The 27,526-nt window shown below is 39.3% G+C and overlaps 2 protein-coding genes across 2 annotated transcripts in view; both read right to left on the reverse strand.

Moving 5' to 3' along the window:
• Positions 1-11,042, reverse strand: part of LOC109030128 (guanine nucleotide exchange factor DBS) — a 33,988-nt gene extending 22,946 nt beyond the window's left edge. Inside the window, exon 1 of the mRNA XM_019040940.2 lies at positions 9,900-11,042. Within this exon, the coding sequence (XP_018896485.2) occupies positions 9,900-10,050 (151 nt within the window). The 5' untranslated portion in view covers positions 10,051-11,042. The remainder of the gene's footprint in view (positions 1-9,899) is intronic.
• A 5,293-nt stretch (positions 11,043-16,335) lies between these two features.
• The window catches only part of LOC109030179 (uncharacterized), a 124,717-nt gene continuing 113,526 nt past the window's right edge, over positions 16,336-27,526 (reverse strand). The window contains exons 5-8 of the mRNA XM_072299465.1: positions 23,252-23,407; positions 21,603-21,977; positions 20,515-20,930; positions 16,336-19,032 (exon numbers count right to left, since the gene is read on the reverse strand). Of these exons, the coding sequence (XP_072155566.1) occupies positions 18,628-19,032; positions 20,515-20,930; positions 21,603-21,977; positions 23,252-23,407 (1,352 nt within the window). The 3' untranslated portion in view covers positions 16,336-18,627. The remainder of the gene's footprint in view (positions 19,033-20,514; positions 20,931-21,602; positions 21,978-23,251; positions 23,408-27,526) is intronic.

The following is a 27,526-nucleotide window of genomic DNA, read 5'->3' on the forward strand; positions in this document are numbered from 1 at the left end:
TTTTTTCGTCAAAATTGTTTTCAAGATAATGCAGAATCATCTAAATTTTCAAGAGCAACGAGTTTTTTTTTTTTTTTTTAAATAACAAAGAAGAAAGGTTGAAAACGGAAATATTTTTACACAGAAGCGCTAAAAGTACTGATTGGCTACTACAAGAGAAATTGCTCCGATGAGTAATAAGGAACATTAAAGAGAATCTCTCAATGGTGCCATTAAAATTCTGGGAAATTTTAAAACGTGAGCGTACACGTAATTGAAATTTCTCTTCGCAATACGGAGAATATTTAAAAGTAATTGAATTATTTTTTTTGTAGAATTACCTACTTTTTCCTCCAATCTTTTTCCCTCTCCAATATTTTTTTCCTGCATTATAATCTGATAGTGTTCCTTACAGTGATGGGAACGTGAGTGAAGCAACGAGAAAAGCGTCTGATGATTGCTCAGAATAAAGAGAAAAATAAATTTCTTGTAAGATGCAATGTTTGGCAGCAATGGTACTTTGCACCTGGTAATCAGTGAAAAACTGCTCTTAGCTGGGCATCTTGGAATTGCAGATTCTCCGCAGTCACACCTCTAGCACTCTAACAACTTCAATGTTGCCAACTTTCATTTGAAAATTAAACTCCTGAACATCCTCATTGGCGAAAAATACACAGAAGATCTCACAACTTCGCAATGCTGCAGTAGCAACCGGCCTGAGAGCACACCACAGAAACGTCTCGAAATTTTCGATTTTTCTTGAAATTCTCTTGTAATTTTTAGCTTTGCTATGTATTGCTGAACATGAAAAATATTTACAATATTTTAGTTTGTGCTTAAAATTCTTCACCAGAGTGCGTAAATGATCTGTGAAACTCATCTGAGCCAGCAATGAAGTCCGAGATCGATGGGCTTTCACTTTTTCTTCCTCTCTGGAGAGTTCCGCCATTAAAGCATCGCGCTTGGTTGATGTTAGGATTTAAATTACTGAAATATGCGATGTAATATATTCTACTGCAAAAACTAAAACTAAGGAAGGGTGATGATTGCCTACTTTTAAAGCACTGCAGTTGCATGACTCGGTGCGATATACAAGGCCGTGCAAATATACGCAATGAGACTATAAAATTCGCATGTACTGTTTCTTGTGCACAGAGATGCAGCCGGAAAAGTAGCTTCGGTATACACTGGAAAAAAACACATTAGATCTAGAGTCCAGACTCTTAAAAACGTGACAAGAAAAAGTACTCTTGATTCAATCGGATTTGGGCTTAAATCAAGAACCAAGCCTCTTAATTTGAACGAATTTTCTTTCAATTTAAGAAAAAAACAGATTGAATCAAGAGCAATTTTTTTTGTCGATGTTTTTAAGAGTCTTGACTCTAGATCCAATGTGTTTTTTTTTCCAGTGTAGGTAAAATCGCATAAAAATCATGTTGAGCATATCGATGGCCAAAGCGCAAAACCACGTATCTTCGTTTGCGACGTCGCAGACTTCCTGTTATATTTCATTTTTTCCTCGGAGGACTATATAGTCAACGTAATTTCTTGAAAAAATATTTGAGTTTTCCTCTTTTTCAGCAGAACATTCTGTATAAATTTGCTATAAAGTCGTCTTGCTTCTCTTCGAAAAAACAAAACAGGAGCGGACATTTTGTGGTTTGTACATTAATCATCAATATCAGCCTATCAGAAATGCCTAGAATCCACTCATTAGCGCACAATTTGCACACTTTATTACATATTGCGCACTTTAAAATTAACTGCGCCCATGGTAAATTTTCTCTCAAGGTAGGTACCTATAACTATAGTGGGAGTAAACAAACATCGAGTTATCGAAAAAATACTGATTTGAAATGTACGAGAATGTAATATTCAAAAATGCAAAAATTGGATGATGCATGTAGCCAACCATTCACTTAACTCCTCTAAAGCTCTCTTACTGTGTCCCAGCAAAAAGACAAAATTTCAACCATTAACCCAATACCTCATCCTTTAAAAAGAAAGTACAATGTTGTAAAATCCAACTTTGATTCGAGATTTTACTCCATAAAATTCAAGTATCATGCTCATTGAAACTAAATTATATTTTCCTGAACCGAAAGGCTCAAAACTTTAAGACACGTGGACGTAAAAGCCCAATTTTTTTCGATACAAAGCGACGTGTCAAGTGAGGTCGAATACGAATTGAAAGTTGGACCGAACAACTATTTTCATCGACCAGTTCTATGCTGGAAAAATGCGGGTTTATGCGATGTTTAACATCGACGCGAAGGTACTTACATAATCAGATTGGTCTAAATCGCACTTGAACTACGAGAAAAGTGGGTCTCGGCTGCTCGGATTATGGATTCGTTTCATGCAATCTGTAGTCAGAGCAACAAATACAATATCGGAACAGACCCTTGGATGTACATACCTACAATGAATACATATGTCGGGAAAGTTGCGCATTTTTGTACGTCGACGGATTGGATTTTGGTATTGAATTTCTTGGTTAATTCTTCAAATTTCAAATCGTATGTCTCACGAATAAACTAGAAAGAACTTTAAATCAGCATGAAATTGACAGATATTTTTCGAAAAAACGTCTGATGATACTCAGACGGACACGCTACTTGTTTGATTAATGGGCAAATGTTATCGTTCGTAATATCTATGTTTCACATAATCGTGAAGGAATGAGTTTTCTCTCAATTTCTTCAATTTAACCACCATTAGACGATCATTTTTCGATAAGCGCGGTTCACATTGAATTAGAAATTTTATTCGCGCACTAAAAATTCAAACATAAAATACTTTTCTTGCACCAAAGGTCAAGAGAATCTACCGGCTCGTGGTTCCATTTTATTTCATGTATTCAAACACTGACCAGTACGGTAACTGGTGTTCTCACATTAACAGTCTAGTTCGACTCAGGACACAAGAAGTAACTGTCTGGAAAGCATATTAGTCGAAACTTATGATTAGATTCAAAGACATAAATATTGGCCTGACAATGAATACTTGTTCCGCGGTATGAGCTGAGGCATGATTGGCAGGTGCTAAATTTTTCCCACGACTGAATAACAGCGCGGTCTCACACATCTAGCGCGGCAGCAAGACAGCGGCAATGTAACTTACTTTCCGCGAAAACTCAATAGTAAGTTTCTTGAAGGAGTCACAATGAATGAAACGTTCCATGGTATTATTGTCCATGACAATAAGGAGAGTAGCGTAAGCTTCGGATAGGCTATAAACAGTGGCGTGGCGTGTTTTACGATGAATCGATTGATCTGCCATTTAAACCTATGGAAAAGGATCGATAAACAGAGTGTTCGCATAGAGCACCTTAGAATCGATTTTTCACCATAGCTTCAAATGGGAAAATATCGATAATCGATCATTCACGCCTCGCCACTGAGGCTATTAAAACAACATACGAACCTTAACGAAGGGACTGAGGAAGAAAAGGAAGTTGTGGCTTGCTTGCTATCCTTTGATACCAGAAAATATTTATAGACTTTTAGTTTTAAGAAAACAGAAAAAACTCATAACTGAATAATTTGGTTTTGGCTTGGTTTACCTCTGCTTACTTCAGCCAACTAACTAGTTTGTGAACGCAATTTGCACTACATTTTGTAAATAAGGAAATACTAATTCAGGCTTAATATGAACAGGGAATGTAATGCTACACATTTTATTTCTAAAATAAGTCAGGAATAGTAGGCCCTTGCCCTGCCCTAATTGCAAAATGGAGTCCATTTGAACGGTTGATCGACGCAACTGCTTCTCGACCAGGATTAAACTTCCCCATGGACAATCTTTTTTGGTTATTTTCAAAGAAATTATCGAAATCTTCCACCGGTAATGTTTTCAATGCTCATGACGGTTTCATATTCCCCTGGTAAAACTTGGCGATAAGAGCTGCGTTTCAAAATACCATGGGAATTCTTATAGCCGGCTAAAGAAGGCTACAGAAAATCATATGAATCATAAATCATAATGAATCATAATGAATCATATGGCCGTAGAATACGGAGAAAATCATACGGCCGGGCTATACGAAGCGACAAAAAATTATGCAGCCGGGCTATAGTTCCTATCGCCGGGCTTTACACTTTATCGCCTGGCTGTTGCTTTTTCACCATCGATTATAAAAGGCTATAAGAAATTGTGTAGAAATTCGTGTGCTTTGGAAATCATTAAGTTTGATACGGAACCACCTTAAAATTTACAAAACACACATTATATTTTCCTTTAATACATATTTTTTTTCATCAATTAAAATGAGAATAATCCATACAGGATGTGCAAACATTTCAAAATCATGAGTTGAATAACGCTGACTCCGCCCGATTAAATATTAGAGCCTAACACAAAGCGGAGCGGCGACACACTGGCGCCTACAAACCTAACAGGGATACTTCACGCGTTGCGCAACGCGTGAAGTATCCCTGTTAGGTTTGAAGGCGCCAATGCGTGTTTCGCGCTGGCTGCCCGCCTGCCACGGCGCTTGAAGCAACTATTTCACACCAGAGGTATTGCACAGTATCATACGAAACTGAAGGCGCTCTAATATATTAGTAATGGCAGGCATCCATCAAAAGTACGGAACTTTCCTCGCAAAATAAATCAAGATACTACGGTCCAAAAAGAGAGCAGTATTCTAAAAACTCACTAAGTCCTAGCATCCGTAATTAGTAACGTTTAGCATACACTTTATCGTCTGGCTGTTGCTTAATCGCCATCGGCTATAAAGGGCTATAAGAAATTGTGTAGCCGGCTATAGAAGCTACTGGAAATCTTACAGCCGGCTGTAGGTCTATGGTATTTTGGAACACAGACTCTACTGCCAATTTTTACCACGGTCATTATGAAGCTCTAGGATGTCATTTTTAATTTCAGGCCAGACAGAAAGTGAAATCGGTAAAATCAAGATCGTAAAGACTTGGACTCGAGCGCCAGCGAGCTTAGCGAATTGCAAATTGACGTCATTAAAACAACCTCGTATTATCTTAATTAATTTTGTCCCTAAGTAAACACGTGCCTCTAGCCAGTCCCGCCGGCGTAAGCCTCCATTTCTTCCCGATTCTAGTATCACCCAAATAATAAGGAGAAAAAGAGTAAGAGGGAAACGCAAGTGAGGAGAGAGCTAAGCATCTGTTAAGATAGCGGTATGTTTGTGAAAAAAAAAAAAAAAGCTTTTAGCGCAAGGAAGGTCAGGATCATTTTTGGATGCGTACGCATCTTGGGCAAATCAATAGCGGGAGGCGCGGTGGCGCCCCTCCCCCGCCTATTAACCCCCCCCCCCCGTCCCTCATCATTGCTCCAAACCGTCCCCCACCCCCTCCCCTGTTGGCTATGATTCATCCCTGCGATGGTTTTTCATCCCAGTTTCATACGGTGACGCAATCGACACGTGAGGTTATTGTACCCATGGTTGCGGCAATGCGAAAATAGCTAATCTTTAAAGTAGAGGAGAAGGATTGGAAAAATTATGAACAGAATCGTTGTTTACGACCAAACTTTTAAATTACATGTCTCGGTGTATGACGCTGCAGTCTTTCTGACCTACTTTGCTTTTTTGAAGGATTGTTGACTGATCATTGCTTGCTGCGAAAAATGTTGAAGGATTTTTTCTCGGTCTTTTAAGGTTTTTTTCCTGCAAAATTTCCACAAAAATTCTCAGTAACTTTCTCATGTATTAAATCAATAAAATAATTTCTCAAATAAAGAAAGAAAAAAAATTCGAGCACAGCAATCGAGATTTATGTAGTTTCGTAGTTTTCCTGTCTATATACAAAGGGATGGTGAGGTAATTTAGTAGCCATGTTGTATTCTAAGATAAATTCTCTTCGTTGAATAAATATATAAAACAAAATTAAAAATATGAATAAAAAATACACTAAAACATGTTCAAATAAAGACAGACTTGTTGAAATTACTGTGATACAAAAATTGAACAGAACTGAAAACTTAAATAAACCACAATATTTTACTTTGCTCACGATTATATAAGTGATTTTTGCATGGTTTTATTCTGAATTTTAACAAGCATACAATTTATATTACTGTTGGATTTTTTCATAACTTAAATACCACAAGATTATCTTGTTTTTATCGAGATATTCTACATTTTAATGCAGTATCCGTGTAATTTAAAACTGAAAAAACTGTCTCTCTTTTGTATTCCTCTTTTCTTTCTCTTAAAACTGCAAGATCACCAAAAAGTTACGGGTACGGAAGGAGAAGAACGATCCTCTATCAATAATTATTATGGTGTAAAATGAAGCGATTGGTGAAGCATTCACGAAAAAATGAGAGAATCCCATACAACAAAATATCATTAATCGACTCAATAGTCTTGTTCAGAAGGCTAAAAGCTTTGATTTAAAGAGAAGAAAACTCCAAAAATCATAGCTTTTCTCACTCTAAGAAATAAGCGGTGGCAATGCATAAAAATATGGTGTATTCTACGACACTCATTTTGAAGGCAATAGTTAATAACAACGTTGGCTTGCGAAAAAAAGAGAGAGATAGATTTACTGTAAAACGTCTCTCCATTATCATATTTACTGCCCTTGGTTCAAAATGTAGAAACGCAAGCCGACACTTTATCTTTGTCAGTTCGCTTAGCAACGAAAAGACTCGCATTCGCATTCGAATGATTCCTCCTCTTAAAAATCCTTCAAATACTCCTGCGGCAACCAGCACAACACAAGCGTTAATTAAGTTGTATCTAGATTTTCTGGTTCTTTCAGTGTAAATTATACACCAGAACGACGTCGATGAGCCGTGACAGCTAAGTTTTTACAATGATAATTTTCACAGAATGTGGTATTACTAATCAAAGGTTAGGAGACTATTCATTCCTCTAAAAATTTCGTCATCGTTATCTTAATAAACGTTTACGTTCAATGCTTTGAGGCCAGAGAGTTTTCCCTATTTCTCATCTCAATTCCACATTCAGATAGTCACAAGGGAAACATACTTGTTGCTCTCGCAATTTTTACTATGGAATTCTAGCAAAACTTTCTTTTCCAGCCGTAGTTATAATATAAAGTTTAAGTTAACGATTATTTTGGTCTAAGTAAAAGTGCAGAAGTGTCATCGAGACCGAAATATAGTTACCGGGACCGAAATTATTGTTCGATATTATTGTAACATTGTAACCACATGTAGATAACTAGGTAGGATCCGGAATACACGATGAGCATCGTAAGAGGAACGAATATTTTTTCTCTGCTTTCATATGCGAATAGAGTTCTAAAGAACTTCCTGGCATTATTTCATTATCAATTGAAGTGCTAATGCCTGAGACCACAAAATATTCAGTGCTCGGAGAATAAACATTTGAATTTGAAAACTGTTCTATATGTCATCTGATTTATTTTGACATTGGCATATTTTTCTAGTCATAATGTCCACCAGATGTTTTGAGATTCAATTTTCCTCATTGATTTTGAAGAAAACCTCGACTGATAATGATTTTTCGAACATTTCTTAGAAGTCAGCGGTCAAATAGACCGCGTCAATCAGAAAGGAACCAAGCCCCATCAGTCATTGCCAAATTTAATCGGTCGATTTAATTTTTTACATGAAAACGGCTGTGGGAATTTTTGTGCAAATTTCTGTAACTTTTTTGCACAGTACGAAGCAAATTCCTTAAAATTTTCAAAGAAACCTACAGAAACGTTCTCTTGTAAAAAATAAATTTGCCCAGTTAAACTTGACAATAGCAGATGCGGCTTGGCTCCTTTCTGCAAAACGCGGTCCGAATAACTTTCAATGAATCTCATGGGAAACTTTTGGATATAATGCCAGTAAGCTCACGATAACCAATCGGTTAAATTCATGATTCCTTATTGTTAGAATTTCTGAATGTAATTAATAACACTTACTTCCCCCTTATAATGATAGTAATCAATGCACGCTATTTAGACTCCATTTGAAACGAATTCCAGGTAGAATGACCTACGAAGGTATTAACAGCGTTTTAATTTGCACGTCAGAGCTGTAGGATTGAACGAGGAAAAGGAAAATGGGTCAGATAAAGGCGCATCTCAAATTAGGTCAAGTCGCCGCAAGGCTAGGTACCAATTCACGTCAAGCTGACTTTTGGTTACATAGTAAGGCAATACAGCTTTCTCTGAATCTCGTTCTTATCAAATTCGGAGGCGATGACATGATTTTAGGATCGGAAAATTCCATATTAGTCATTGAAATTCGTATTTTTTTGAAATGTGTGTACATCCATTTAAGTATTCGCATAAACGAAAAATTCAGGAGCTCAAAAGTAAATATTCCATATCGAACTCAATTTTAGTTTGATAGTGCAGTGGGAGTATTACAGTATTATAATCCATGCTTACACAAAAACGAAAGTAGGTACCTGGCTTTTCTCTTTACCATTAATTGTTCTTTCTAAGTTTCGAATTTCTTAGACGTTAAAACACAAGGCCAGGGCTCATTGCTTTCAAACAATATTCGTGTTAGTCGCAGAATCGTGTTTTGACGGTTTAATAAATAAGCGTCAAATCAGTAAGATCCATCAGAACACCAAGTCTTAGTTAGCCACTCGGGAGACAAGTTTTTAAATACCACTATTCCAGCAACGTGCTGGCAGTCAGGTTGTTGCATATCCTGTGAGATGAAGGCGAATCTGTTTGCAGCAAGAATTCGTCTTATCCGACCGTCCGTGGAAAAGGACCACGGCGCAAGATGAAACTTTCTTCAGAAAAGCGTTTTTTTGCCAAAATGGGTTAAAATCGGAATCAGAGCTCGTAACGGGAAACACTCTCCGTCATCTCAAAGAAATAGTATAACAAGTGTGTTCTAGTTAATGTTTGTCCCTATGAATGACGTGAAGTCGCGCAACGGTTCAACGCTAATTATTTTCAGCTCGGAGTTGATTTAAATTTCAAGTAACTTTTTTTCCAAAATTGTATTTTTTGAGCTTCAAACTTTAAGATGTCATGCCTTCAGTCTGATTAGACTCATTTGCAAGTATCTGCTTCCAAATGTGTGCGAAACACTCATCAATAGCAGAGATACCAATATTTCGATTTCAAGTTTTAGATTCTTTAGTCCACTTTTCGATGGACAGCCACATGTCATCAATATTTGATCAAAGTTTTGATACTTTAACCGAGATTCTTTTTCACGATCCCAGTGTCTATGATCAACTGTTGTTTACAGGCACTACTGGTATCCTTCTTTGTGAAACTGATTGTGCGATTAGAAAAGTCTAAAAATGAGGCGCAATTTTGAGGGAGCTGAAGCTCTTTCATGACAGGACACACGTGTAAGCAGACTTCCACCCTTCCCAAAATAGTGCATTTAATCTATTGACCAACCTAAATGTGCTTATCCGCGGAAAAAGGGATCTTAGTCCATGGAAGCAAAATCACTAGTGAAGCCATTTACTTCGATTTGGGTAAAGAAAATCAGAATTTAAGATTTCGATGCATGGAAACTTCTCTCTATATACACAAAGACTGAATTACGAGTATATTATCTCTATTTTGAGCGAGTAAAGGGAGCTTAGCTTTTTTTCGAAAGTATTCTTTTTGGGCTACAAAGTGTGGAATCACGTATCTCCATTTGTGCTGTTGTAGATTGCCTGTTATACTTTATTTTTTCTCTGGGAAACTGGTCGAGGTTTTTCCTTGTAAACATCCGAGATTTTTCTAATCTGTTAGTAGAGATACTCTGTATGAATTGTAAAATATGATGCTGTCTTGTTTTTTCCGAAAAAATGAAATAGTAGCGACAATTTTGAAACAACAGAATGGAGATACACACATGGTCTCGCACTTGGACCATCGATATGCTCCGTTATCAGTAACTCAATTTGTGGCTGTTGTGTGCCAAGGTTCTTTTTCAGTGGATGGTCACATATGAATTGAATTAAAACCATCAAATGCATGAACACTTACCAGACTCGGAGGTTGAAGTGCCATCCCCAGTCCCTGATAATCCAGTCAGGGAGAGTCCTAAAGTTGAGCTTCGTTTCATCTCGAACTCCTCCATTGCACGCGCGGAGCTCAGCTTGAACTGTTCCAAAAAGTTTTCGATCTGTGTCTCCATCCTTTTGAGACGAACCGAAAAGCTGTTAAAAATCAGGCTTTCAGCGTGGTTAAGTTATCCTTTTCTTGATGCACGGTAACGCACATGTCGGAGGACCTCGAATTTTACGTGCATATTTGGAAGTATGCTCAATCATCTCATTTAAACTTACTAACTACACAATAACGATTATGAAAAAAACGACAATATTGGCTTCAAGGACACATAAGTATGAGAGTGTGTGAAGAACGTCCAAACTTCGAAGTTCTACCGATCAGCCAATAAGTTCTCGTTGAAATCCACTCATGTTTGAAATAGATTCTCAATATTTAGCGAGTGCACTTGCTCAGAAGCGAGGGAACGTTATCCTTGACCGAGACTTTCAATAGGACTTTTTTGTTCACTAACTTTTCCACCTTTTGCCTCAATTTTGGAGGTTATTCCGTACGCACATCGAAACTCATCTTCCCGACGCGACGACCTAAAAGTTAGGAACGCGAGAAGTTCTACATGAAAAAAAAAACATCTAATATCTATAAGTTTTGAGCACAAAGAACTATTTAAAAAATAAAATCACGAGTTCAGACGCTTAAAAACGAGTAGAACAAAAATTACGAGTAAGCTCCAAGCTTTTTGTACGAGATAGACAACAGCATCATGAACATAATTATACAACCCCACTAAGGGTAACTTTCGCCCCCCGATCGCACGAGCAACGACTGAAAGTAAAAGTTATATATTTAGCCGCAACTTTGGAAGCAAAAGAGTCATCGATGAGCATTATGCTTTTCGGCGGCGTGACAACAGATAACGTCACAACGACAAACACAAGATGAGATAAGAGTAACGGCAGCTTTCACGCCCAGGTGACTTCCTCCCATTCGCGAGGATGATTATCGACGAGTTTCCACGATGTAAAAAGTGGTGATGGTATGAGTTTGAGCCCCCGCAATGTCGAAAGAGGTTAGAACGGAGCGCGATGCGGAGATGCCCGTCACTGAGGCCTGGCGTGCTGTGAGCAGCTCAAGGGTGCGTTGCGCCGTGCGCCGGGGAGGATCGGATCTTGCGTGTTGCAGACCTGGAGCGGCGCCGCGGCGCCTCCGCCGCAAATCACCGCGCGTCGCCGTCGTCGCAGTGATCGTTGCCGTCCGGGCACAGAAATCGCCTTTTCCTCGTTCATTTCTCGATTTTCCAGCCTGTGAACTTATCAAAGGCTTCGTATGAATATTATTTTTATTTTTCTCCCTATTATGTTTTTAAGCTTAATCCTTCATCGTTTGCCTCCTCTCCTCTTTTGTTTCCGGAGCGATTTTTCTCTGACAATTGAAATAAAAAAATGAAAGAAAAAAAAATAATTATAAGAAATTGCTGAAGAAGATTGAGACGCTCAGCTTTCACCACAAAAAACTCAAATCATAGAACAACCATGTTCAAGTTATTAAAGAGATGCATTTATTCAAATGCAGACGGGTGAACGAGAAAACAAGCGTATTTATCTTCGATTGCAGCGTTACATGCCAATTCTCATGTTTTGTTTTATTTCAGGAATTTTTAAGAATATACGCGCAGTTTTTCTGAAGAGTTTTCGCGGATTTTTCGGAACGATCTCAAATGAAATCATCGAAAATTTCGACGCGATATTTTTGTTTTCTTTCTTTTTATTAAATCCAAATTTATTTTAAGTGGTTCGAGTTTCTGAATCGTCGCAGTAACGATACAAATTTTACCTTTAATTGATCGTAAAAACCGGGAAAATAATCAGAGGCGCCTAACTGATTTCAAACAAAATCAAAGAAAATTTCGACCCGGTAATTTCGCTCATTCAATTTTCTTTATTATTTAAAAAAAAAAAAAAAAAAAAATCAAATATCGTCCACATTTCTGAACCCCTGCCGTCAAGCTCTGGAGCGGACTGGCTCCTCGAAGCGGCCAGAGAAAATTATATTTTTACCGGAAAACATATACCGGATTGCAGAATCTCCACAATCCTGTGATCCTAAGATTGCAAGCTCGTGGTGTGCACTGTTCGGAAATTGTGTACACCGGGGTAGGTTCAACACCAAGAAAATGCGACTTTTCAACGACTTAAGCGCACACCGTGGTATACGCGCAATGTATGAAGTATCCTGCAGACTTGTAAGGCGCTATAAACTATGCGCCGCGCGCACCGTGCTGTAAGCGCAATGCATGAAGTATTCTGCAGACTTGTAAGGCGCTATACTATCCGCTGCGCGCACCGTGCACGCAAACCCCGCGCCGGCCGCACAATGTTTGATGTGATCATTCAAACTTGCGACGTCAGCGGTTTTCAACTTATGATTTTGAAGTTTTTGTAAAGTTTGTTGGAATTATTGTCATTTGAAATGATAAAACATTACATAAAATCCACCTAATTTTTTTTCTACAAAAAAAAAAAACAAAAAAAAAATCTTTTCTCCTGGACACACTATTGCAATAATGCGATGCAATTAGCAGTTTGTTTTCTTTTGGTTTTAACATCAATACGAACAAAGATAGCGCCATCGAAAGCTCTGGAGTGTGATTCCATGAAAAAGTTGCATTATTTTTCGTGATGCTTCGACAAAACTGTTCGTTTTAGCTGCTGATTAACTTATTCTCACTTAATTATACAGCTGAATAAACTTCATAGATGTTTGTAATTTTTTAAACCAGAAGTTTTTGCAAAAAAAAAATAAAAAGATAAATAAATAAAAAATAAAAATCCCACAAGGGTGCATTCACTTGAGATCACACCAAAGCTGTTTCGTTCTGGCTTGATTTAGCATTCTTTCATAATAAGAATCTGACGGCCAATCCTATTTTCTCTGTACAAGAGACGATCTTACCAGTAGAAATGATAAACTGCTGTTCGCTGTAGAGTGTTTTTCCTTTATCTCAAGACATTTTTGACCCTACGACAAAAAAAAAGAGGGAAAGTCTCGTAGTACTTTACGATTATAGTTCAGGACTATACATGATCATCAAGGAAGAATAAGAGCAGAAGGAAAGGAAGAATAAAATAATATGAGGGAGAAGGAAAGGGTAAGGAGAAGACAAAAAGAGAAATATTTTTTGTCGCGGGTGGTCGGTGGTCTCCTGGGCTCAAATTTATCGGAAAATTTAATTCCAGCAGTTTTTATCATTTTAAGGGGCTGCATCACAGGTTGCACCATCTGTAGGCCCAAAAATCCCAAATCCGACCTGATTGCTCAGCGCCAGTTTATCCTCTTGCGAGAAGTAAATCGGATCTTGGCCCCCGTACAAAATTTTTCTGGTGACTCTACGGACGTCACGACTGCTTACATCAGTTAACAAATCGTTGGTCGAGACATGACTGCATATCTCCAGAGTTTGAGGACGATAAAATGAAACACCTTCCGCTCTCTAGATTACGTCACATCGTCGCAGAATCTTGGGGTGCATCTTGATATCGGTATGAGCCTTTAATAGAATGGGTTTATATGTAAAACGAGGCTCATGTGGAAACCAAAATACGCCCTTACGTCAGAGGAGCGACGATATGCTCACAGAGCCAGCGCACATGCTGAGCACGTTGCAGTGGAAGGCCGATGGCACTGGGGAACGGAGACGGAAGATAAAGAAAAATTCGGCCCAAAGATGCTGCAACGGGTCGCTCAATACGTCACTGATCTCAATAAATCACTGATGGTAACGCCGGGCTTGCTAGAGCAAGTACAAAATCTTTGCCGTTTCAGAGCGACTCATGCCGCGCTGTAGTTATTCGCAACATCAATTATGTGATGTTGCCAGTGAAGACGAAAATCGATGGTGAAACTGCGAGATCAAATATCTTGGTTTGCAACCTTGCAGATTTCCTGATCTCTTAAATCGTTGATTTTTTCCATGCGTTTCCTCCACCGCCTCTTTCTTTCTCTTATTTCCCAAGATTTTGCATGTAAACCAAAACAAACATGCGGTGATCACTAAAGTAAGGACTAAAATTAAGTGCTCCTTCAATCTAGGTGATTATGCAATTTGAGCTACGGAGAAGTTGATGTAGTTGTATCACATACTTAGCTCGTGCAGCGTGTATTACAGAAGGACATCCGACTTTCAGTTGAATTTTTAGACAAATGACTGCAATTGAAGTGCGGAGCACAGAAAGGGTATTTCTTGGTTGCGGTGCCTGAAAATCTCCGATAATGTTTCATTCATTTTGATTAAAGCAAATGTATGTAATTTGTTGAAACTTTTAATGAATGCTCTTTCTGATTTTTCACGGAACATACTGAAAACGAAAAGTTTCAGAAAATTCACAATTTCACACAATGGTTTCCTCTCTATAAAATATGAATTGGGAGTGAAGATTCTGAAACACCGTAACCGAGAAATGCCCTCTCTCCACCCGACGCCTCAATTATAGAATATAAGAATATCCATTGTGCACGAAAAAAAGAAAAAAAAAGAAAAATGCAATTTGAGGCCTGAAAGTCTTAAAAAAGTAACTTAATGCCTTTTCGATTCAACTTATTTCAGCTTAAAGTGGATTTCTTGGCGCCGTTAAGTGGCAACGGTGGCGCTGCGTAGCGTGAGGCGGGCGAATCGCGCAACGGTCGAATCGTGATCGCCGGTCGATTAAACGATTCATAAAACCGTCCGTTACGGCTCATTCTCGAACTGTATCATATATCACCGTCAGCTTCGAATTGAGCTCGGTCGGCTCCTGGCTGCTCCTTGTCACTGGAGTTCGTCCTCAAAAACCGCCTATCTCCCGTGGCAATTCTATGCGGATACACGGTTCTTTGCGGCAGCGGAGTTCTCTCTTAGCGCCGAAGATCTCGGCCTTTCAACGGTTTCGACATTCTGCAACGGCCGCCGCGTTTCAACACGCCGCGCCGCACAGTAGAAAGAGCCATCTCGAGGAGGAGACGAACATGAAATGTTTGACTAAAATGAAAATGTTGATGTTTATCTCGTCATTTTATACAATTTAAGGAATGCCTCTGAAAGAAAATTTTAGGGAAAAACCAATTAAATCACTTTTAGACCTCTTCCTCTCGTGTTAATGAAGGTATAAGCTCTTGAAGTTTTCATATTATGTTTGAACTCCCCCGTTAACTATTGTGCGCCGCCCGCCGCTTTCCTAATGTTCATTGTTCCCAGTCGATGTCCTGCTGATTGCTAGCGCGGGATTTATGGACACTGCGCTTGTTTTGAGGGGTTTACGGTTATGAATGCTCCGTTGACGGAGATACCGAGAGCTCGAAGATGTCGATTGTGGGAGTCTGTGGGTCAAGGTTTTTGAAACAAGCCTCAATCACTGAGAGGTAGAAAGGACTCTAAGTGTGCGCCTACAGAAATAGATCGTATTCGATACATCAAATAGGTGAGATTGTATCGATATCGATTGGTTCAACACTTAACAGCCTCAAAAGTCAAATTGGAGAGACGAGGGAAAGGGTCTTTTTGTGATACAATTTTTTTTTTTTTTTGAGAATCAAATGGCAATGAAATGTGAAATTGTAAGGAATTTTCTCATTTTCAGCTTTTCCAACTGAAATCCAAAGATTTTTTGTTGGAGATTATGTTCTATTGCTTTGAACCAAACGATATATCGAACCACTATTGAGTACGATCCATATCGTTGGGTAAGGAACAAAATCTATTGTATTCGGTAGTGGTTCGATATAAAGTTTGGTTCAAAACAAAAGAACATAACCTCAAACGAAAATTTTAGGATTTAAGAATAAAAAGCTAAAAATGAGGAAACTCCTAAAAATTTTACTTTTCATTGCCGTCTCACACTCATAAAAATAAAAAATCTATCACAAGAAACCTGTTGCCTCAGATTACTCGATTGACATTGGAGGCTATGTTTACATGTTGGACCAATCGATACCGATACAATCTTACCAATTTGATGTATTGAATACGATCCATATGAATGGATGAGGAACAAAATCGCCTGACGGCGAAATGACGATTTTACAAAGTGAAGGAAATCCTCGCAATTTTTGTTAATTCTGAGGTTAGGTTTGCAAGTTTTTTTTTCATAAAGATAGCGCTATTATAGGGTTTTCATGCGGCACTAGCAAAACAATTTAAAAAAAAATCAGATTGCGTCATTTTTGTTGTAGAATGCGACAAAGTCGATGACCAATTTCCGCCAAGATTTTCAGGTAGGCGGTAATCTTCCTCAGCCATCAATATTGGTTTTTTGCGCCTCGTATTCACGAGTTAAATTCACGCATACAACGCATTCCGAGTTCGGAGTAGATTGGATTGGACTGAGTGCAATTGTATCGAATACATATCTTTGTTGGAGAATTATTAAAAAACTCGGGATTGTTTTTAAGTATAGTATATTTTGGCTTTCAAAGAATACAGTCTTAATCTTAACTTACTTTAAGTAGTTTGATAATAATTAATTACACGAGCCTACGTTAACTGTACAAACAAAATATTAAGGACTAACATAGTCCTTTAAAAGTCATTTAGTATGTGGATTGAATCGCCTCTTACAAATTTGACGACTAACGAGATTGTAGAGAGGTGAAATGCTACTAAAAAGTGATGTTTTATTGTTGTGATGTTTTACTTGTCTTTCGTCGGTGCATTTATCAGAGTAAGATAATGAATGAATTTAGAAGGAGTTCTACATATAAGTGTTCATCTTGTAAATTCAGTCCACGCTTTTTAAGGCTTCTCTTAAAAAAAGGGGGAAAAATGGCGAGACTTTTTATGAGCTTATTCTACAATAAACAAAAAAAGTTACCTCTTTTTGCGAGCATTAAGCTCAGCAAGGACTTCCTAGAGACGATTCTCAAAGACTAGATGAATTATTTGGCGAGTTGAGACGAAGTTTAATTTTGACCCAAACTTAAAGCTTAGATGAGAAATATAAATTTTTCTCTCCTGAGAATAGATTCTTTTTCTATATAGGCACACGCCTATTTACTGGGTGACATAATTCACAAGGGTGATGAACTTTTTGCCCAGGATCGATCGGTGTAGATAATATAATTTTTAACTTTTTTCCTTCAAGAAAATCCTTCCAATTAAATTCTTTGAGAAAGTACTTTCTAAATCATACCTTGCAAAAACTTTTGCCTCTGGTTTTAAAAGGAAAATGTGTATTATTTAAAAGACTAACACAGATTTTATATCCACGATAATTATGCATTTTACACACACAAGAAGCTTTACACGAGTTTTTCTTTTTCATAACCAAAGGAATTATTTGGTATTTGATGAAAAAATATTTTAGCAATTAACACTGACAATAAGATTTGAGAAGTATTTGTTTTCGTTCTTTATTATTAGCCTGTGCACTCTAGCTGAGACAAAAATAATACTTTTCATTATATAAATAAATAAAGTATATTACCTTCCAAAATTTTATTTAATAAAAAAAATTGTGATTTCTCAGTTATTTGAATCTGCCTTGCTTTTTGCAACTACGTCCCATAACCACCATCATCTAAAACAGTATAACCGAAGCAAATTCCTTTAAACATCATCTGTTTAATACGTATGTTATGTTAGACGTGCTGATTAGCTCTTCAGTCGTTGCACAAAAAAGGTTATTCTCTTAAACTTTACTCAGAAGTACTCAGGTACGTTAAATGACTCTATAAATGTAGACGCTTTATCAAGATGATTCTTCACTGTCATACAAACTACTGTAATTTAATGAAACTTATGACATAGACATCAAACTCCCTCCAGTTGGATAGTACTAAAGAAACCGGGAATGCAAATATTAGGGTAAGTATGAGCTTTGTTAATAGTTGCCCTTGAGGTAGATGTGAATGCCTCCTGCATCCACCACTAAGTAATAAATGACGTTCAGTTCTATTTAAACAAACTAGTTCAGAATAAAAATCTCCCTTGGTCCTTCATGGCGGCAAAAAAATTTAACAGAGCGGGAGAAAAATCGTCGCGGAAGAGAGCTATGATGAAACTCGTCTTCTCATCGTTAAATTTTGAGACAGTTCCACTTTAATTCATATCACACTACTTTCACAGCAGTGACTATTAACAATTATTGCTCTTAAATGAAAAAGTCTCTATAAAAGGCAGTTAAAAATTACGGACAAATTATCAACATTTTCGAAATATATCATGAAAAAAGCTATTCAACATTCCTTGCAACGAGGGTTACATTCAGAGAAACACCTGTACCACCTAATCTTGGCACGATACTCGTACTTTCAGCAGAACTTGACTCAAAAGTGTCTGAGAGGTTTTTTTCTGAATACAGTTTCAGTCATCTGAAATTGTTTCTCCCTTGGAGGATTCAGTCGACATGTCTCTAGCCCTGCGGGTTGATCATTGAATTGATAGACAAAGCTAAAGATAGAGAAGACATAGGGAACATGGAGAAATCCTTTTGGTTGAAACGGATGGATGTTATGGACCGAGATGGACAATGATGGACTAACGATAGAGTCTCTCGTAAGTTGCCGTTAGTTAGTCTTATACTTAACTCCTTTGTCCATTGCAACCACCCGCTTCCACTAATAGGTTCGCTTTATTTTCAGTATGTCTTCTTTGTCTATTGCTTTGTCTATCAACTTCAAAAATCAGCCTTCTGGACAGACAAGGATTGCCATCACTTCGAGTAATGGGGCTTCTCTACAGGAAATCCGTGATGAAGATCTTCTTGAGGTCCGGCACGCTGCTGCTGTTGGGGTGGATGAAGACCTCGCCGTTGTCCAGGTAAGACACGCCGGTGTCGTTGAGCGCCGACACGAGGGAGTCGACGGAGAGGATGGGCGCGAGGCGGCGTGGCGTGGGCGGGGTGGGTGGGAACTCGCGGGGGTGGTGGCCGTGGCTGTGTCCGTGGCGCATCCGGACGCGGCGCCCACCCGGGTGGTAGCGGTGGTAGGCCGGCTTCGAGTGCGGGTGGGCGTGAGGGTGGGCCTGAGCGTGGGGGTGCGGGCTGGAGCGGGCGCCCTCCTCGCTGGACAGGGTTCGGTCGTGCTCGTTGAGGACGCTTAAGGACGTCGACTTCATCCGGCAGGGCTCCTGGCTTGGCCTCTGAAACCAAAAAAATTCCGAATTAGAGGATTCCTTTACAATTTATTAAGTAACCTGCAAGCTGATTGTTGAAGTTGGTCGACGAAGCGATAGACAAAGCAGACATAAGAAGTAAGGAGCGATCCTATTTGTGTAAATGGGTGGCTCTTATAGACTTAGAGTAGGAAATGATGGATTAACTAAAGGGTCTCTTGTGGGTTGCCGTCGGTAGTCTATTGCCTATTGCAACCACCCGCCTCCACCAATGGGATCCCTCCATATCCTTTATGTCTTCTTTGTCCATCACTTTGTCTACCGATTTCAATAATCAGCCCGCCGCGCATCAAACTTAGGGGCAATTCATGAGTTGGCCTAGGAATGCCTAATGAGCCATTTTAAAATGGTGGGAGGGGGAAACGGGATTTGATGCGCCAGGAGGAAGAAATCAAGGATCGGAGAAAGTGTCTGGCGGCAGTTTTTGACCCCCCTCCCCTCCCTTCCCTTAATGAACAGGGTTAGCTTTAGTTCAACTTCTATGTACGTAAAATTGCATTTTTATAAAATGAACGAACATCGTCTCTCTTCCGCTGACTCGGAAACTTTAACGCAGGAGTAGATATGTTGGACGGGGAAATCTCTTCTTCATCGTGTATCGGTTTGGCGTGGATTTGACCAGAATTGGCCTAACTGTATTCAAAGATGCCTAATGTTCTCTTGTTTCGTTTTTTGAACAGACGTCTGAACATAACGAATGAAGCTCTTTTATGCTGCAGGTATTTGCAATTCAAGTGTACTCCCGAGCTCAAAAAATCTCTCAAAGTTCAGGCTGAAATGAAAAAGATGACCAACATTATGGTGAGAGTCCACCTCCATTTCCAGTCGAACTTTCTATGCACAGATAGGGAGGAAGTACAAATCTTACAAACTGGAGGCTTCAAAAAAGCCAATCGATGCCTTTTCCAATCCTTTAGGGGCAGCGATCTAAGTCGATGAGCCTCTTTGCAGCCTCCAGTTTATAAGCGGAGATGAATCTTTACGAAGCAGTGAGGGAATATCAACGCCATTTGGACGTATTTCTGCCAAACAGAACTATAGGTGAGTGAGAAGGATGGAGTTTGCTCTAGAAAGCTGCATAAGAAACAATGTAAAAGTGGGCGTGAATCTCTTTGGAGAAATGGAAAAGCGGCATTTTACATTCCGCCAAACGGAACTATGTGCCAACTGAATGCGGCACTCATGAGCCGTGGAAATAGCAAAATAGCGTTGTCGACAGGGCTCATAAGTTAAAGCTGAGGAAGACCGACAATGTAGATGGCTTCGTCGCCGCTGACCCTATATAATTCTTATTCATTCTTAGGGTCCTCAACTAACGAGCACACCCCTTCTTTCCCACCTGTCTCTGGTTACGTTTGGCAGAAATGTCCACTTCTATCCTCTCCAAGTCCATGTTACTAGCTCTCCTTTCTCTAAACCCTGCTCACCGAGTGTGTAGTGATAGCTAACCTGGTGGTTGTATCCGGGGTGCTCGGTCCTGGAGCTGGCCGGCCTCCAGTGGGCGGCGGTGACGGGGCGCCGCTTGACGATGGGCGAGCGGCGGCTCTTCTGGCGGCGGGCGGCCTCCCGGCTCCTGCTCCGGCGGTGCCGCTGTGAGTCCCTCAGGGCGTGGCCCCTCCAGCGCGGCTCGCCCGTCTTCCGCGCGGCCGCCGCCGGGCTCTCCCGCCCTCGCTCGCGCTCCTTACTCCTACGACTATGACTATCACTATTTACACTCCGCGCATCCCTCGACTCCTCGGCGACGGCGGCCGGTGGCTCCGGGGCGCTGAACGCCGGCTCCGACGCTGTGCTAGCGCCGCTGGCTCGCTCCACCTCCTTCGAGTCGTGCTGGAAGAACTCGAAGTCGTCGTTTGCTGCTGTCGTTGCTGTTAGAAAGAATAAAAAAAATCAGAAATCAGTCGAACGCAAAATTACGAACTTCGTACTATTTGAATACATGATGCATAGAGAAAAACAGATTGCACTTCAATGCCAAAGGCTGACTAAGCTATACACGGTAATGGTAAGTGATATTCAAATAAGCTAAAAGCCAACAAATTTTGACTTTTGAAATTTTTGGGTTTTTTGGCTTTTAGCTCGTTTGAATATCATTTACCATGTCTGAAAAACAGATTGTAAGTCACTCTTCTCATGTTTAAACCGTCCCTCCTCTAACGTAAAGGCGTACTTCCATTTCCGAATGAGCCCCGAAAAGCTTGAATTTAGATATGTTAAACGGGACTCACTAGAAAATGAAATAGGCTCTTACATCCTGGGCGATTCAGCTAAATTTACGATTCAATAATTTTGTTAGGCACTTTATATTTTTAGTGATATTTTCATTTAATTTCTATATGTCATTAGATTTTAAAGTTCAACAATCAATAATTTAGAAATTTTAAGCTTTCTTCACAAATTACAAAAAATTGAAGATTTATTCTCAAGTGTTGAAAGGGATATTATTGTCCCATAAGATGCCCTCAGCCAGTACCTAATATATTATATTTGAAATAGCTCAAAAAATACAGATCAGTGGCAGTACACAAAAGACAAATTACCTGAGCAGATGCTCTGCGAAGAGAGCGTTGCGTATACGGGCTCCTCGTCGGAGGAGTCGTAGAAGTCCTTGTGGTCCTTGAGGAAGAGCTTCTCGCGGAGTTGCTTGACTGTTTGCGGGAGGGCGTCCCTGTCCCGATCCCGATCGGCTCCCCCACAGGCGCCCTCGGGCGAGTGGGCGCCTCGCTCGGGCGTGGGCTGGTGCGAGTGAGGGTGCCCGTCCTGCTCGGGCTTCTCGCTGGGGTCGACGGGGAGTGGTGGCTTCCGTTCCATCGAAGAGCCCACCGACACCATGTTCGAGATGAGCAGCGAGCCACCGTGTTCACTGATCCCGGAGAACTTGTTGCTCAACATTCCGCTTGTACTCCTCGTGATGCCTGCGAAAAAGTTTCAGCAAAGTAGATTGGGGTCAAATCCAACAACAAATTGGATTGCATTTTGCAAAAAGGAACCACTAGCATTGCAATGTTGCTACGATTGTGCAACTTCTTTTGTCTTGGAGGAAAAACCGGATTATCCATTAATAGTTTCTATTTTACTCGCTAAAAACTGTAAATTTAAGACAAAAATTACCATCTAAATTTCATAGTTTTTCACGATTTCCGCAATTTTATTGCAAAAGATAAAGTTGCACGATCATAGCATCATTGCAATGCTAGTGGTTCCTTTTTGCAAAATGCAATTAAATTATGAGACCAGAAGGTTCATTAAGTTCCCATCATAGGTGGACCCAGATACATCGAACATGTGGGGGGGGGGGAGGGTTTAAAATGGGGCTCGGGGGGCAATTGCATTCGAGTGCAGTTTCTATGTCATGTCAGTAGTGAATCCGATATTTTTCCTCTAAAGAAACCCTACCTTTATTACGTCGATTTTGATAGGCGAATCCTTTAATCGTGTGACAGAGATGCGATCTCAAAATTCAATAAAAAATACAAGTAGCTAAAAAAAGGAACTAATCAATCGCATAATATCGATTTTGCATATATGTCGCATGTCGTTCTGTCACTAATTATGGCGTCCATCGAATCACCTTCAGCTGGATGAAACAGTGATACGCATTTCTGTAAACAAATCATCGATCGCATTTTGGACAGGATATCGCTAACTTTGATTGCAGTGACTCAAAATTATTAGTGTTTAGACAATGCATCTAGAAACTTCAATCATTACAACATGACTGCGCGATAGGCGCAACTGACATACTTCTATTTTTATAGTACTTGTAACCAGTACATTTCATTCCAAAATACTGGTTGATGAAACGGTGGCTATCTTGATACCAGAAAATGAATACGACAAGGGTGAAGGTGTTTTTATCAGTCGAGCGCGAGCCATAATGGTCGCCGGGCTTTTCATGGGTGGAATACGCTTACTTCATCGGGGTTTTGTATATTGTATAAAATAACTCAAATTTTCAGCATATAATGAGATTCTTCAGTCGATGAACTTAATTAATACCGTCGAAAGTCATTGTGAAGTCAAATTCCATTTTAATGCCTCCTTTTAGCGCATCTTAAACCCCTTCATATTTTCTGTACGCAATATTCTCTACCTTTATGCTTAATATAATTTGCTCAAAGTAACATCTCTACATATGGTTGGTTGAATTGAATTCTTCCTACACTTGAATAGTCTTCGCCATACTCACACTTTCCTCGTCTGTAGTTGTGGACAATAGGTATGCGGCCGTCCAAACTTGTGAACAAAGACCCGTTCGTGATTGGGAATCTCACTGGCTCCATCGTCGTCCGTCTCGACTCCATCATTGAACTGTTATTGAATGGCCTGAACTTTCCGTACAGCCCTGCACAGAGACAATCAATTTGAGAACATGTTCTACCTACAGCGTTGAATTTGAGTAGTTCTTAAAATTTAAGTCGTGAAAATAGAATTAACATCGAAAAAAAAGTGATGCTGATTTAAAATTCTGGATGTAAAAAAGCGTGCGAGAACTTACAAAACGCCGAATTAACCGCCACAGCAGTTAGTTTTACATCTTGACATTGCTAAAATAACTGCTGTAGCGGTTAGTTTAGCGTTTTGTAAGTTCTCGCACACTTGTTTACATCTAATGTAAAATCAGCATCGCTTTTTTTGGTGAATGTAAATTAACTATATCAAAGGTTAGTTGAAGTAAAAGTTATTTTTAATTTTATTGCAGTAAATGCAGGAGAATATCCTTACAATCAAAAGTACATGAGCTAAAATATAAAACGGAGCAGAGGTCAGGTACAGAAATAGTGTCACATAAGCTATAATGCATACTGCTGATGTGTTTGCGATTTGCATATTATTCAGGTTTTACGATTTCAGGACATTTTGTCAACGATTTTTTGTCCGCGCACCCTTTTTGTCCAGTAATTTACGCCCACACATAAAATAAGCAACGGTGACTTGGTTCAAGCGTTATATTTTAGTCGGTATATAAATATTGACAATATGGAAATGAGAATTTAAGAGAGAAGGAGGTGTTGTTATGGTTGCTCATTTTCTAAATGAAATGTTATTACCTTCTCCTTTTGAATCATCTTTTTAAATTGTCATTGGTGAATATTTGGTTTTATTTCTATCCTGAAAATATTCGATGTACAATATACCTTATATAGGTACCTTATAGGTACTTTTTTAATTTTTTTTTTAAATTCTTCTTTACGAAATTATTACTTCATTTTGAAAACATTCATATTTTTAAAAAGTGACAAATATTTGTAAAACCTTTTCCAAGCGACATTAATCTCAATGAGCCGCACTTGTTCCGACAGAAACTGCAAAAATGAATAAAAGATGAAAAAAACCAAGAAGCACGCAATCTTTAGTTTTAACCCATGTGTACATCGATCTTTCAGAGTCAAATACGTCAAATGTTGAGCGTTTGGTTGTGCGTACACCTCGCTGCAGCACAATAAAAGCACAAAATGTAAAAGAAAAAATTAAAGTGCTTTGTAAATCATTAAATTTGACACGGAACCACCAATATTTAAAAAACACACATTACATCATTATTCTCCTTTGATAAATTGATACATATTTATTTCCCACCAAATTAAATGAGAATAATCAATGCAGAGTGTGCAAACATTTCGAAATCATGAGTTAAAAAACGCTGACTATGCGAGTATAAATATTAAAGCCTAACAGAGCGAAGCGGCGTGCTGCCAGCGCGAGAGGCTCATTGGCGCCTACAAACCTAAGTGGATACTTCACGCATTGCACAATGCTTGAAGTATCCACTTAGGTTTGTAGGCGCCAATGCGCGTTCCGCGCTGGCCGCCCGCCCGCCGTGCGGCGGCGCCTGATGCAACTATTTCACAACAGAGGTGGTGCACAGTATTATACGAAATTAAACGTATTAAGATGGACAGGCATCCTTTCAAAGTACAGATCTCTCCTCGCAAGATAAATCAAGATACTTATCGTACACTGGAAAAATCTAAGAGTCTTTAGCTGAGGCAAATATAGAGGTTCATCCGGTTCAGGTATAACAAGGTGGGAAAATCTTGAAAGATAATTAAGTCCTGTTACACCAAAGAGGTGTAGAGAGTTTTAGTGAATTTTATCTCATGAAATTGACGCTCCCCCATTTTTACCAAAACTCTCAACTATATATTATTCTCCGTTGAACCAAACAGACAAAACAAAAAAAAAACAAGCAAACCCTCATTCTTCCATGACATTTTACATTTTCATCCAAAAACGTCGTGAGCAATTGTCGTTTGTATTTACATGTGGGCCAATTAACTTTGGGTCTCAACTGGTACGTGGACCAAAACTCCCGTGCCGAAAAAACGAGTGGACGTAAATTACTGGAAAAAACAGGTACGCGGACAAAAAATCGTTGACGAAATGTCCTATAACCTGTTATACTATGATGGCACATTGCATGTGCCTGACCCTTGATTCATATCCTCCTGCAATTACATGCATTTTTGGAGATGAAAGATTGAAATATGATTAAATCTTGGAAAATAACTCAAATATATTAAAAATTGTTAATTTTCACCAGTCCTAATATAAATATACAAAGATGCCGTAATGGTGCTAAAATCGAAAATGTGCAAATTTTCTCGCTCTGAAATGAAATTATTCTCACAAATCTACCCGTCAGAGATATTTCTCATGCAAAAAAAAACCCCTCTTTTTTTCTCATATTTTAGATGAAGGTAGCTTTCAGACTTCGGTAACGGTAAAAAGTTGTTAACGCACAGGGATGTGAAATCACTCACAGAGTAATTAAGGGGCTCGGAAGACAAGGCGCATAAGTGCAGTTTTTGTTATTTCGCGAAATACGTGTAAGAAGTTTCGAAATCACATGGATCCTTACTGCGGAAAGAAAGCTTAACCTGACTTTTTGATGCTTAAAAATTGGAATTAGAGAGCGAATTTTTCACAGAATGTTCATCAAAACTAATTTTACTTGGAATCGGTACTAAATTAATTTTTTTTCAAAAACTGCACCTATGCGCCTTGTCCTTCAAGCCCCTCAATTCAACTTAGAGCTCCACTTTTTACCCGCATGCTATTGGCGTTGCATTTAAAGCGCGATTTCAGTGCTCCTCGGTTGAACCTTCGTCATAGCTCGTTCCGCTCACGTAAGGGCGTATTTTGATTCCGACTTGAGCCCCGTAAAGCACGGAGTAATACGGAGAGCATGGCTCACGTGTAAATCGAGATACGCCCTTGCGAAGAGCCCCGAGAGGAGCGACGAAGTTGAGAAAGAGAGCAACGTCTAGGTATATATAAACGGCTGACTGATGCACTTGAGTCTTCAACAAGGAGTCCACCCTATAATTCTGCCCGTGAAGCGGTCAAATTTTGTGGCTGCTCTACGCCTTGACCTTTATTCCGCAGTCTCTGGACGACGAGAGAATCCGTGATCGATGTGACCAGTCACGAACAGATCAACTCGGAAAAAAGGTCAGTTTCATTATTAAATTCAGATCATGATCAGATCGATTCTCATAAAAATTTGCTTTCTGCCTAGAATGAGAGGAGCGGTCATGAGAGCAGCGTGAACTCTTGACAGTTTCTCCCGACGTTACCAGTTTTCTCGAGAAATTCATTATTTTCATTCTCGTTTCACTGCGAATATTACAATAATCACTGCAAATTGTTAACGGTGCAGCTCTTAGGAGGCGCTAGACTCACATTCATGCACCGAGGGCAGATTGAGGTACCGAGATTGGAGCGCATGTTGTGCCGTAACTTTTCGTGATACGGCACGCCGGGTCGAGATCCTGAACATAATTTGAGGATGAGCTTGTCTGCTGGAGAGCGGGCGTTTCTAGGCATTAGCTGAAGGAGGGGGTATTGTGTCTCATATTTTCTATAAACTATTCTCGAGGTGTCCTGGCAATCTCATACTCAAAAATTGTATTTACAAATTATTGTACGAAAGGTGGAACGAGGCTGAATTATAAGACTTTTTTTAAACCAGAACTTACAACATCTATGCAGATATTTTTATCTTTGCGCAACTCCAATTTTTACATTACAACGAACTCATAAAATCGTTTTCAAGTATAATTTCGCAATAAAATGAAGTTGATATTTTTGGTAAAGTATGGTTGTCTCTTTCTTAAAGTCCAAAAAACAGTGAATCTCCTAGGATGAACTTCCTTTTTCGATTCACCTTCTATAGGGACCATTCAAAGAAAAGTTCTTATCCATAAAAATACAACAGATAATGGGGATTGCATTTTGCAAAAAGGAGCCACGAGCCTTCCAATGTCGAAAAAATCATGCAACCTCTTTTACCTTGCAAGTATAAACTGATCATCTAAACTAGTTTTATCTTTACTCCCAATAATCTATGACTTCAGAAGAAAAATTACCTTTGTAATTTGTTTCTTTGCATAATTACAGTAATTATTTACAGAGAAAGTAAGCTGCACAATCTCAGCAGCATTGGGATGCTCTTGGTTCC

This window comes from Bemisia tabaci, chromosome 4 (genome assembly GCF_918797505.1).
Source record: "Bemisia tabaci chromosome 4, PGI_BMITA_v3".
Lineage (NCBI taxonomy): Eukaryota > Metazoa > Arthropoda > Insecta > Hemiptera > Aleyrodidae > Bemisia > Bemisia tabaci.